Source organism: Meles meles, chromosome 14 (genome assembly GCF_922984935.1).
Source record: "Meles meles chromosome 14, mMelMel3.1 paternal haplotype, whole genome shotgun sequence".
Lineage (NCBI taxonomy): Eukaryota > Metazoa > Chordata > Mammalia > Carnivora > Mustelidae > Meles > Meles meles.
The window spans coordinates 22226233-22239510 of NC_060079.1; the positions used below are offsets into that span (position 1 = coordinate 22226233).

A 13278-nucleotide genomic window follows, 5' to 3' on the forward strand; every position below is an offset into this window, starting at 1 on the left:
AGCCGAGAATAAAGAGAATATCTGAGAAATGTTTACGTGACATATTATTAAATTCTTCCTCACTGGAGATATTTAAAAAATAAGATACTAATGGGAAGATAAATATTTTTTTTAAAGATTTCATTTATTTAACAGAGAGAGACATGGCGAGAGAGGGAAGACAAGCAGAGGGAGTGGGAGAGGGAGAAGCAGGCTTCCTGCTGAACAGGGAGCCCAATGTTTAACAACTGAGCCACCCAGGCACCCGGGAAGATAAATATTTTAAACAATTTTTGTTATACAGTTTAAATTTTCTTGGAACACAGCAGAGGAAAATTCAAATGATTTGCAACACCTTCAAGTTTTACTTTGTAGAACTTAAGAAAAACAATATACACAAATATCGAATCATTATGTTGTGCACTCGAAACTCATACAATGGTGTATGCAATTATACCTTCATTAAAAAAAAAGGGGGGGGTGCCTGAGTGACTCATTGTGTTAAGCCTTTGTCTTCAGCTCAGGTCATGATCTCAGGGTCCTGGGATGGAGTCCCACATTAGGCTCTCTGCTCGGCAGGAAGCCTGCTTCCCCCTCTTTCTCTGCCTGCCTCTCTGCCTACTCGTGATCTCTCTCAGTCAAATAAATAAGTAAAATATTAAAAAAAAAAAATCTCAGATGGAAAAAAGGGAAAAAGAGAAAAATAAAAATTATAGAAATAACCTTAGTCTGTACTTTTATTAACCTTTCTAAAATGTCAGTTTCTTTTACGTCAAATAAACAATCTTGCAGGCTAGCTATACACTATAACTAAGGCATGCATTGCATTTTCAGTGAAGTTCAGTATTTGTTTCACCTCTACTGAAATAACTATACTAAAGCTCAAAATGGGCCCACAAGGAAAACAAAATTCTCATCAGCAATACTTGTTCATAAGTTGCCCTCAATTACATGCACTTAAAATAAAAGCCAGACTTTTCTGTACTTGATTAAAAAGAAACATTTTTACATGCAGCTTTAAACCAGGGTGATGACATGTCCTGGTCTGCCTCAAACTGTCCCATTTTATGCTTCCTTGATCCAATTAGAAAAAGTGCCCCCAGGGCACCTGGATGACTCAGTCAGTTAAGCATCAGACTCTTGGTTTTAGCTCAGGTCATGATCTCATGGGTCATGGGATCAAGCTCCTCATCCAAACTCCTCTTTGGGCTCCGTGCTCCGTGGGGAGTCTGCTTGAAAGAGTCTCTCCCTCTGCCCCTCCCCTCATTGTCCTGACTAGCTCTCTTGCTCTCAAATAAGTAAATCTTTTTAAAAAATGATTAAATATAATAAACAGCACCACCTATTACTTTTATAAATGTCCCAGTTTGGACAATAAATATTATGAAACTCTATTTAACACTGATATCTAAAAATGTCAAAGTGAAGAAACTTAATGATCAACTAGAAATAGGAGTAAAATCATTTTTCTCGGATGAGTCACTTCTGATTTTAAGTACTAGATTCACAGACATGTCAAAACGAATGCTCGTGGAAAGACATGCAATGACAGCTGGCCGACAGTTATTTTGACCCAAGGATATTACAGCAAATCGTAGTACTTAATTTGTCCATTTATCCATGAGTTTAATGTAGTAAATATCTTCTTAGGGGAGCTTCTGACCAACGACTATTCTTTATAAAGCCCCCCAAAACAATCATTAGATTCATTCCCACATATGCAGCCATGGCACAACAATAAATCTACTAAGTTGATAATAATAGCTTGACTGGGACATCTTTGTGAAAAAAGACGGCATCAGAGACACCTCACCTTTTCCCAATTCCAGCTGCCTGTTCTTCAATGAACACGATTTGGGAAAGAGGAATGGCCATGCAGCACTCCTAGAAGGAAACCATACAAAATACGATTCGTAAGTCTCCTCGTCAGAATATAATATAATATTATATTATAATAGAATATAAATATTATAGTATTTAATAGAGTGTCATGCACCTTTACTTAATAATAAAAATAATTTTAAAAATAATAAAATGATTTTATTCCTTAAATAAACTGAAGGAAAATGGAATGAAAACAGTAAGGTGGTGGCATTGTGCCACATGGAAGAATGTAAGAGTTTTAAAAGCTGGGGGTGCCTGGGTGGCTCAGTGGGTTAAGCCTCTGCCTTTGGCTCAGGTCATGATCTCGGGGTCCTGGGACGGAGCCCCGCATCGGGCTCTCTGCTCAGCAGGGAGCCTGCTTCCCCCCTTCTCTCTCTGCTTGCCTCTCTGCCTACTTGTAATCTCTGTCTGACAAATAAATAAGTAAATAATCTTAAAAAAAAAAAAAGCTGCTGTAACCATCTTCGTTTTTTACCATAGGTACATCTTTTTAAAAGTAGTATTTACACGAAAATTTTTTACATGTAAGAGATCCTTCTATGGAAAAAAAAAAAAAAAGAAAAACAGAACAGGTAAATCAAAACAACTTTAAGGAGTACTATGCAGTGATCTTTTTTTCTTTTTTTCTACACTTCATTCACCATTTTTTTTTAAGATTTTATTTATCTATTTGACAGAGAGAGAGAGCACAAGTAGGCAGATCAACAGGCAGAGGGAGAGGAGGAAGCAGGCTCCCCGCTAAGCAGAGAGCCCGATGTGGGCCTCGATCCCAGGGCCCTGGGATCATGACCTGAGCCAAAGGCAGAGGCTGAACCCACTGAGCCACCCAGGCGCCCCCACTCACCATTTTTAACAGAAAATGCTGACGTAGGTTCCCTTTATTCGTACAATTAATTTTAAGTTATTATAAATGACTGGCATTCAATAGGTCTAAGGCTTTCTGAATTAGCCTCTTGATAAGAAAATCAAAAAATGATACTAAGATTAGTTTATAAACATATGTTTTAAGGACACCTATCTTCCAAAAAGACTTTTTCCTCAATACATACTTCTTTTAAACGAATTAGACACCCTTAACAGTTGGAAGGTATGCGTTACCAACAACAGCAATGTCCCACTAAGGGAGGAAATACTGATTCTTGGGGGACAAAAAGAGTCAGATTTTGCAATAGTTAGTGGCCTTTCAAAGAGCCTCAGTATATAGTTTGACTGTAAAATTCAAATTTCATGGTGGAAGGGGCAGCAATTATGAAAATACCATAGATTACTTCTTTTACTGGCAACAATACACACATACACTTTCCAGTTAAAGCTCTTTGGAGTTAAAATAGCTTTATAAACATAACTTGTTCTCTCTTCCTAGAAATGAAACAACAGGGAGGTTTCTCCTCGTGCTGAGTAACTTAGAGGCCATTCTTCTCAATATCTAGGTAAAAGCATGTACTTCCCGACAGACCTATCCTCCCAGAGTCTCAGGAACAGGTTGTTCTGAGGACCCCTGACAATGACTGGGAGAAATATTCTCATTACACACAGAACATTCAGGTATAGGGTAGGTTATGACTGGTGTTTTAAAACAGGAGTGACCATGATTCTCTCTCTACTCAGCAATTACAGACTTTTCTGGAGCTGAGTGAAGGACAACCCCAAACTCCTCTGTCTGCACTCCATTCACATGAGACACACTCTTTTAACATTCCAAAAATGGAAATTTACTTCATTTTTTAGTTTTGACAAAAAGAAAGAAAGACTTCAATGACTTAAAACCTAGAACAGATTTTTTAAAAAACCCTTTATCTTACATGATTTTTCTGATCTCTCCAAATTAGCCGGTGTGTACTAAGAAGGAGGGTCCCAGCATCAAATTTTATCTAGAAAGACAAGATCATCACAAAACATTAATGATGTATCACTCAATGTGGTCCAGATTTTCCTCCTCACAAGTTGCACAATAGTTAAGTTAATCAAATAAACACTAGAGAATTAGGCTTACCACAAATTAAAGAGAAGCAATGTTACACACTTTGTAAGCTATATATATATATATATATATATATATATATATATACACACACAGCCTTAATAAAATTAGGGAAAAATCACAAACAACCTGGATGTGTAACAACAGGGTAGTAGTTAAGTATGATACATTCATACTCTGGAATCCACGAGAGGTTAAAAAGAATGAGGTAGAGCTGCATGGACTATCGCAGAATTCTGTGACAGAGTTAGTGGGGAGAGAAAGCAACTTGCAGCACATCACAATAATGTAATCAGATAGAAGATAATCTCTATATTCCCCAAACCACATTGTGAGATATATGCATGTGTCTGTGTGTGTACACACACACACACACACGTAGTAGGAAAAGATATAAAAGGAATACTCACTGATCTGTTAACAAAGATTATCTCAGAAAAAGTATGAGGAAATGGGAAGAAGAAAAGCAAAGGCCCCCTTTTAAAACTAACCACTTCACTATCAACTGAAATTTTTTTTTTAATTTTTTAATTTTTTATTAACATATAATGTATTATTAGCCCAGGGGTACAGGTCTGTGAATCACCAGCACTCACCATAGCACATACGTTCCCCAATGTTCATAACCCCACCCCCCTCTCCCTCATGGCACTGTGTCACCTACTCAAAATATAAATGTAAAAAAGTTCTTAAAACTGTAATACAATTGCACACACAAAAAAAGCCTGCTGTGTCTTTAGGACCAAACCCTTAATCCTCATCCTTTGTTATTATGCATTGAAAATCATATAAATAAGCAAATTTTAGAGTTTGAATCCAAGACATAATATATCAAATCCTTTCATTTCTGTTAAAATTAAGAAATATATTGGAAGCTTCTATTTAATTACTAGGAAGTAGAATTTGTCATAAGGTAGGACTTGCTTATATCCTTTTGAGGAGTAGTTATTTATTTCTGAAGTTGTAAGGCTGGTCCCATTTCAAGGCCACCTTACAAGGCAAACTCAGAGGGGGAAGGATGATACTGCATTCAAACAGAAGGTGGCTACACTTGTGGGGAAGACAGCATAATGTATAAGCTTGTCAAGTCACTATGTATGCTGTACGCCCCAAACTAATGTAACATCGTGTGTCAACTATACTCAAATAAAAAAAATTGTTTAATTAAAAAAAAACTCAAAGGAAAGCATTTTCATTGGGGTCCAGTTTATTACAAATAATCCTTTTGAACTTAAAATAATCGGGTTAAAAAGCCAATGAGTAACTGATTAGAACAGGTATATATCATTAAGTAAAAATAATCATAAATTTGATTATGTATGCAAATTGACATTTCATATATTACAAGATACTCATGATATTAACAAAGAAAACCTGGGTTTCAAAGCGGTATACATAGCATGATCACACACACACACAAAGCCACAAACAGAAGGAGAATGTGCCAAAAGTAATTGTTTATGGGTAGTAGGATTACTAATTATTTCAAGTTTCTTCTTTTGGCCTACCCAAATTTAACAACTTTATTAGTTGTCTAATGAAAAAGATAAGAAATTTGTTAGAGACATACATAACTTCGTGTAGTTTGAAATGTATATAAATTATTTTTTGTTAAACAAATACAGAAACACTTTTTCTGTCAAAAAAAAAAACTTCCTGATAATAACCAATCCTCTTTTTAATATCAATTTTTAAAAACTGTTTTCTAAGAGTAAGGTGTGACAATATGGTTAATAAGCTTTGATGGTAAGAGACATACTGAGCCGTCTAGTTTAAGTACACTCTGTGAGATATCATTCCACAAAGGCACTTCAACCCCTCAGAGAAAAGACCTGATGAGTTCCATATTTCCTACTGAATCAGAAGTTAAATACATGTACTCCTGGCACTTAATTCAGTCTGGCTCCAAATGTTTATGTGAAACCAAATAACTGGGTTTAAGAGATTTTAAAAACTTCTTTTTTGTCAATGAGTAAGATTTCCCTTTTCCAAAAAACAAGTATTTTATCCACTTGAGAGTACACGATGCTACATGACAGCATAACAGCTCTGATTAAGAAAATGCACTTTCTCTTACTGAAGTTCAAGCATAAGGATGTGATTGTCAAGCTGAAGGCAGAGTATGTTCCATTGCTATGTGAATTAACAAGTGCAAACGTAAAATGCTGCTGTTCTAAGTGAAGAATTGTGTAATACTTCCCTTCAGGGACTCCAAGGGATTATGAGCTAAACCTGATAGACAAGTTTAGGCTGGCTTGCTCCTGCCACTCAGAGCTAGAATAATTTTAACTACTTAAAGGTTGATCTAACTTGGGCATTAGCTGGATAAGCTCTTACCCTGTTTTATTATTTAACATTTTTCTGTTAGAAAAGCAATATGCTATTGAAGATCTGGGGAAAAAAGATTTAAATCTAAAAAAGAAAATGAAATCACTCATAATCACACCAGCCAGAGAATACACACATGTATACATATGTATATTATATATGTGTGTGTGCATGTGTGAATAGTCTTTAAATTAAATGAAGCCACTATATTTAGTTTTATAACTTGCTTTTTTCAACTGGTGGCCTATCATTAACAATTCCTCGTGTTGATTAGGGCGTATCATATTTAATTAACAAAACCCTCTGGGGAACATTCAGATTGCTTCCAATTTTCTATACATGTAATAATATAGAATATATATAACAATGCTGAGACGAGCATCCTCATTCTTATATTTTTATGCATCTCTGATTATTTCCCAGGGGTAAATTCCTAAAAGTGAAACACCTAGCTGAAAGAAAATACACATTTTCCAAGTCTCCCAGTGTATGTTGCCAACTTGCCACTTTATACACTACTAACCTGCTTTCATTATATTTTTAAATTAGCTGAGGCTATAGAGGCTTGTGTGAATTTAAACAAATGACCTGTCTACGCTGCTTAAGAAAACAACACACTATCCCGTCATAATGGGCCCATGAAAACTATGCCTGTAGAAACAAGCAGGCATGCATTTATTCACAAGAGGTGCTTGGGTGCTGGGGCGGTGGGAAAAGCAGTCTACTGGGGCTCCACCAAATACTAAGTGTGTGACCTCAGACAGGTCACAGTTTCCTCAGCTATCAACTAAGAGCCTCTGTGTCTTCATCTCTGGGAGTATCAACTATATTAAACATTACACAGAGTCTGGCGCTGGTGGCTACTGTGTTCATGAAGCATCGCAGCCGAGCAAACCGAGTGCAGGCTTTGGGAGTCTGATCAAGAGATCTCACTCCAGTGTCTCCTGCTAACAAACTGTGTGTGGGCAAGCCCCTTTCTAACAGTTATTGTCTCATCCATAAAACATCACCTCCTATGACCACGGAGAAGATTAAATGAGATTATATGTAAAGCTCCTGGCACACAGTAAGTGCTCTAATTACTCAGGTCTCTATTTTTTTTTCCCCATGTACTTCATACCCTCAATGAGCCAAAAGATGCAAGGATGAGTAAGGCACGCTTTCTGCCCTCGGGAGCGACCACCTGATCTAGTAGACGGCCAAGTACACCCCTGCCTTGGGATGTGCACACCTGCCTCGGGAATGTGTCAGGATGCACAGCTATGAAGGCTACACTGACTGGACTCAAGTGCCCTAGAACAAGGGAGCCAGTGCAAGATACTGAAAGGGAACTTGACCAGAGTTCAAGTTCCCTGGAGGACGATAGGGAGCTTCCTAGAGTCTTCAGACTACATGAGGTGTGGAAGCCTTCCAGCAGATGGAGGAAGCCAGGACACGGGACTTTCCCCCAGGAATCAGCCTAAACCCTCAGCCACACTGGGGATGGCTCAGCCAGTGACTCACTCCACGCAGCTCGGGGACCGCAGAGGTGAGCAGGCTTGTCTTAGAGCTCTGCTTCAGTTTCAGGTCACCTACATCCCTCCCTCACCATCTTCAGCTTCTAGAACAGTTAAGAACTCCTCAATAGATCAAAGGGTCTTAATAAATTTTTCCCAATACTTTTTTTATTAATCCTCTGATAACTATATCTACTTGTCTGCTAAAAGAAGCAAAAACTTAAAAGGAAACATTAGAATACACTGGTTTAGCAATGGTTTTTCCATACACAGGTACTCATGGTTTTGACTTTTTGTTGTCTTAAATAGAGGTAAATAGATCATAGATTTATTAGGTGCCAGCCAAGATGTTCCTAACTTGCATACTGGAGTTACACAGAACAAAGGGTGTGATGTTTTGCAGAAGTGTGACTTCCGGCATGGACTGTCTTTAGTGGAGTCTCTAAATACCAGTCTATGATTGTCATTCAGTACTGAGAGGGAGGCATCATCAAACCAGCTGAGGGAGGGGAATCTGATTATGCTTCCCATTTAAAAAGCTCCAAAGACTGGAGGAGGTTCTGCTGAGTGAAATAAGTCAAGCAGAGAAAGTCAATTATCATATGGTTTCACTTACTTGTGGAGCATAAGGAATAACATGGAGGACATTGGAAGAAGGAAAGGAAAAGTGAACTGGGGGGAAATCAGAGGAGGAGATGAACCATAAGAGACTGTGGACTCTGAGAAACAAACCCGGTTTTGGAGGGGAGAGGGTGGGGGGATGGGTGAGCCTGGTGGTGGGTATTAAGGAGGGCACGTATTGCATGGAGCACTGGGTGTGGTGCATAAACAATGAATCTTGGAACACTGAAAAAATAAAGTAAAATTTAAGAATGAATAAATAAAAATAAAAAAGTTCCAGAGATTGTGACCTTGTTAAAAACGTTTAGTTTAGTCACTCCAACCAAAAGATGTAAACCCAAATTGAGATCAAGTTAATAAAAGTGCTAAGGCAGGAAATCAAGCAAATTCAAGCAAATTATTTTAAGAAAAAGACCTGGACTTGATAATGGAGGCAACAAAGTACACGGAAAATACCCTCAAGGAGGCAGAACACCTGGGTCCTATGCCATGTCCACTGTGCCCCTAGATATCTGGGTAACCCCTGACCCGCATGACCTAGGAGGAGGGAAGTCTCAAGCTTCTGCCGACACGGACCAGGAAAAGCTGTGAGTGAAGGAACAAACGCAAAAGTAGAGAAGGAAGTTTCATGAACAAAACCACAAAGAAGAAGAGAGAGCAAGTGAAAACTTCTGGAAACTAAAAATGTGGCTGAATAAAGGGTTTTTGACATTTTTCTGATTCCAGCTTACACATTTCATCCAGGGGAGGTTAGCACTTCCGCAACAGCCCTCTAACCTCAAGCTTAGGCGCTCCTTGCGGGCTGGCCAAACTTCCTTGTTGTGCAGGGGGCTAACACACTTCCCTTGAGACTTGCAGACCACTGGCCTTGAGGAGTGGACCAGACTTGCCCCGAAAATAAAGGCGGACCGCACTGGAAAACAGCTGCGGCTGATGCCAGCAAGTCCGTTCAGGGTCATGTCCACCTCGGACTAACCGCCTCTGCACCTGCTTCCCCTGCACGGAGCACCCCGCCTCCCCGTCCCCCCACCCTGCCTTCCCCTTTAAGCCCTTCCGGCTTCGCCTGGACCGGGAGGATGGTCTTTGGGGCGTAGTCCACCGCCTTCCCGGAGAAAGCAGCCTTCCTCTTCCTCTCCGGAGGGCTCGTCTGCGGAGTGCGGCTCTTCCCGGGGGCGCAGCCCCAGCCGCGCTGGACCCGGCTCCCCGGCGCTAACAGCCCGACGGAAGTCTGCCCCGAACGCGCACGCCGGGAACACTTCTCTCCATTCGCAAGCGCATCTCCTGAGGTTTCCGCCCGCATGACAAGGCACGGCCTACCACATCACTTTCCCAAACAAACGCTCGAGACTCCTTTCTAAAGTCATTCCCGGAAAAAAGGGGGGGTGGGGGGAAGAGCCTTCAGAAAGGCGTCCGGGTGAGACCCGGACACGCTTCTCGGAAACCCCTGCAGGGCACTACCGCCCGCTCGGTGGGGCAGACCCCACGCGCTCCGGCCGCACCCCGATCACGGAGGCACCCCGGGTCAGGGGGCCGGGCAGACCGGCCCGGCGCGGCCCGCAGTCACCACGCCCGAGCCCGGGCCGGAGGCGCCGGCACCCGGCCACTCGTCGACCGTCCCCGCCGCTCCCAGCGCGCCGCGGGGTGGGGACCCGGGGCCGGGGCGGGGAGGCCCCACAGGCCCGCCAGACCGCGCACCGTCCTGGAAGCAGCCCTCACCTTCTCCTCGCCGTCGTAGATGCGCACTCCGCGCTGCTGAATCACTAGGGTCTCGTTGATCTCCAGGAGGCCGCTGGTCCACAAGAAGCGGTCCATGGCCGCCGCCAGGCCGGCCTCCGCCGCTTGCCCGCGCCGGCGCTCGGGGGCGGCGAGCGGAGCGCTGGGGCAGCCTGCGGCGCCCCCTGGCGGCGGGCGGGGCGGAGGCCGGGAGGGGAGGGCGCCTGGGTCCGTGGGGTCGTGCGTGGAGTGCCCCCTGGCGGGCGGTCGGCTTGTGACCAGCCCATCCTTTCTCCAGCTCTTCTGGGGGCGTAGACCCGGAGCTTACCAGAGACTTTGACGAAGGCCAGGCCACAGTCCAGACTTTCTAATTGTGCATTATTCTTGCATATTTGTGCCGTTTCCTTGCCAGGGCCCAGCGTGTTGCCACGTTCATAAAAGGTTGTTTTCTTTTCAAATAAGGATTTATGGCCTGAACGGTTTATGCAACTGCCATCAGCATGAAAGTACCATTTTGTGCCCCCTCTTTCTTCCCCATTAAGATCATTTTCGTTTAAACATTTCCAATGTCAACACGGACCTCATGCATTTACTCTAGACACTATTTTAATCTATGGATCTTCCATAATTTATCTGCGTGCTGTCCCCACAAACCCGTTCATGGCTGCCAATCGCATGGGCTGGGCTTCTGTCGCTGTCCCTGTTCATTTTATTTACATCTTTACGTTATAAATGAGTACCTATATTCGTACTTCCACAACTGATGTATTTTGGGGGCTTTGGAATTATTATTTTTTTTAAAAGATTTTATTTATTTATTTGACAGAGAGAGAGATCACAAGTTGGCAGAGAGGCAGGCAGAGAGAGAGGAGGAAGCAGGCTCCCTGTGGAGCAGAGAGCCCGATACGGGGCTCGATCCCAGGACCCTGAGATCATGACCTGAGCCGAAGGCAGCGGCTTAATCCACTGAGCCACCCAGGCGCCCCTGGAATTATTTTCTTAAGAGTGTCTTCCTGAAATAGCTTTAAAGAGTTTGCATACATTTTAGACAGCTTGTTGCATACTGGGAACTTTCTTTTCTTTTTTTTTTTTTTAATATTTTATTTATTTGACAGAGAGAAATCACAACTAGGCGGAGAGGCAGGCAGAGAGAGGAGAGGAAGTAGGCTCCCTGCGGAGCAGAGAGCCCGATGCGGGGCTCGATCCCAGGACCCACTGAACCACCCAGGCGCCCCTACTGGGAACTTTCTTAACAAGGATACAGTGCCACCTGCAAACTGGTCTTTTTCCCAGGTTCTGTCTACAGTAGACATTATCATTTCTGTTGATACCGCCTGTGAGATGATGATGCTTTTCAAGTTGAAGACTAAAATTTCTGTCTTCTTCAGAAGTGTGTGTTCCTCTATCATTTATTTGATTATTACTTCTGGTCTATGTTTTTTTTTTCCTTTGGCCCCTTTGGGACCTTTATTTGTGTATTTTAAAACCTGTCATAACTGTCTGTCTCCCATGACTGCTACCTTTTTCCTCATCATATTCATTTCTATGTATTTGGGGTCTGAACTTGTGTTTTTACCAGCGTTCATTCACTTTTCTAATTCTTCTGTTGAATTATTAAATTGGGCATTTTTTAAGTTCTAGAATATTTTTTAGTTCCAGAAACACCTGCGTGACTGTTCTGATTGCATCTACATGGAGTTCTCATTGAATTTTTAATAACATTTTCTTCTATGACTTCCCTGAGTTCACAATCCACAGTGACATCCTATTCTAATTCATCTTGTTCCTTCTCCTTTAAGCCACTGTCCCCTTAAGTGTCTTTTAATCACTTTATATGTGAGATCTTACACTGCTGCTGCAAGGCACCCTATGAAGATCTCACATGACAAGGACTGACAGGTGGTTTTTCCCAGGGTACCATACGCAAGTAGGACTGTAAGTTGAGAACATCTCTTCTGAATCACTTCAAGACAGGCTTCTTGGTTCTCAGCCTTCTCACTCATTCAACAAGTATTCAAAGACCATTTATTGAATGCCCACCATGTGTCAGGTACTATTCAACTCCTCTCCAGTGCCACTGGTAAAAGAAGCTGCTGGTTCCTCCCAAACTGGGCAGGATTGGCACTCAGGTGAGGGGAGGGAGGCACTCCTCTCAGGTGCAAAACCTAAGGGCATGCCAAAAAATTCAGTGATCCATATTAATATGTTAAAGCAATATGTTTGGGTTTTTGTTCTTTTTTCTTAATTGACTATACTCCCCATTCTGTACCTTATATTCCTATGACTTATTCCACAGCTTCTTTCTCCCACTCCCATTCACCCATTTTGCCCTTTCCCCATTCTCTTCCCCTCTGGCAACCATCAGCTTGTTCTCTGTATTTATGGGTCTCTTTCTGCTTTTTGTTTATTCATTTATTTTGTTTTTTAGATTCCACATACGAGTGAAATCATATAGTATTTGTCTTTCTCTGACTTATCTCACTTAGTATAATACCTTCAATGTCCATTCATTTTGCCACAAATCACAAGATCTTATCCTTTTTAAGGCTGAGTAATTCTCTCCCCCCCCCCCCCACCATATATATACCACCTCTTCTGTATCCATTTGTCACCTCCATACCTTGGCTATTGTAATTAATTTTGCAATAAATGAAGGGGTGCATATATCTTTTAGAATGAGTGTTTTTACTTTCTTTTTTTTTTAAGTTTTATTTATTTATTTGACAGACAGAGAACACAAGTAGGCAGAGAGGCAGACAGAGAGAGAGGAGGGGAAGCAGGCTCCCTGCTGAGCAGAGAGCCCGATGCGGGGCTCCATCCCAGGACCCTGAGATCATGACCTGGGCCGAAGGCAGAAGCTTTAACCCACTCAGCCACCCAGGCGCCCTGAATATTTTTACTTTCTTTGGGTAAATACCCAGTAGTGGAATTACTGGAGCATATAGTAATTCTATTTTTAGTATTTTGAGGAATCTCCATACTGTTTTCTATAATGGCTGCACAAGTTTGCATGCCCACCAAAGTGCATAAGGGTTCCTTTTTCTCCATATCCTCATGAACACCTGTTATTTCTAGTCTTTTTGAATTTAGCCATTCTGACAGGTAAGTGATATCTCATTGTGGTTTTTAATTTGCATTTCCTGGATGGTTAGTGATGTTGAGCATCTTTTCACGTGTCTGTTGGCCATCTGTATGCATGTCTTCTTTGGAAAAATATCTAGATTCTCTGCCTGTTTTAGTTGGATTATTTGTTTTTGCGGGGTTGAGTTGTATAAG

The 13278-nt window shown here is 41.7% G+C and overlaps 1 protein-coding gene across 1 annotated transcript in view; it reads right to left on the reverse strand.

Moving 5' to 3' along the window:
• Positions 1-10158, reverse strand: part of VPS36 (vacuolar protein sorting 36 homolog) — a 28225-nt gene extending 18067 nt beyond the window's left edge. The window contains exons 1-3 of the mRNA XM_045978176.1: positions 10006-10158; positions 3666-3734; positions 1793-1863 (exon numbers count right to left, since the gene is read on the reverse strand). Coding sequence (XP_045834132.1) covers positions 1793-1863; positions 3666-3734; positions 10006-10101 — 236 coding nt within the window. The 5' untranslated portion in view covers positions 10102-10158. The remainder of the gene's footprint in view (positions 1-1792; positions 1864-3665; positions 3735-10005) is intronic.
• Positions 10159-13278: the final 3120 nt, after the last annotated feature.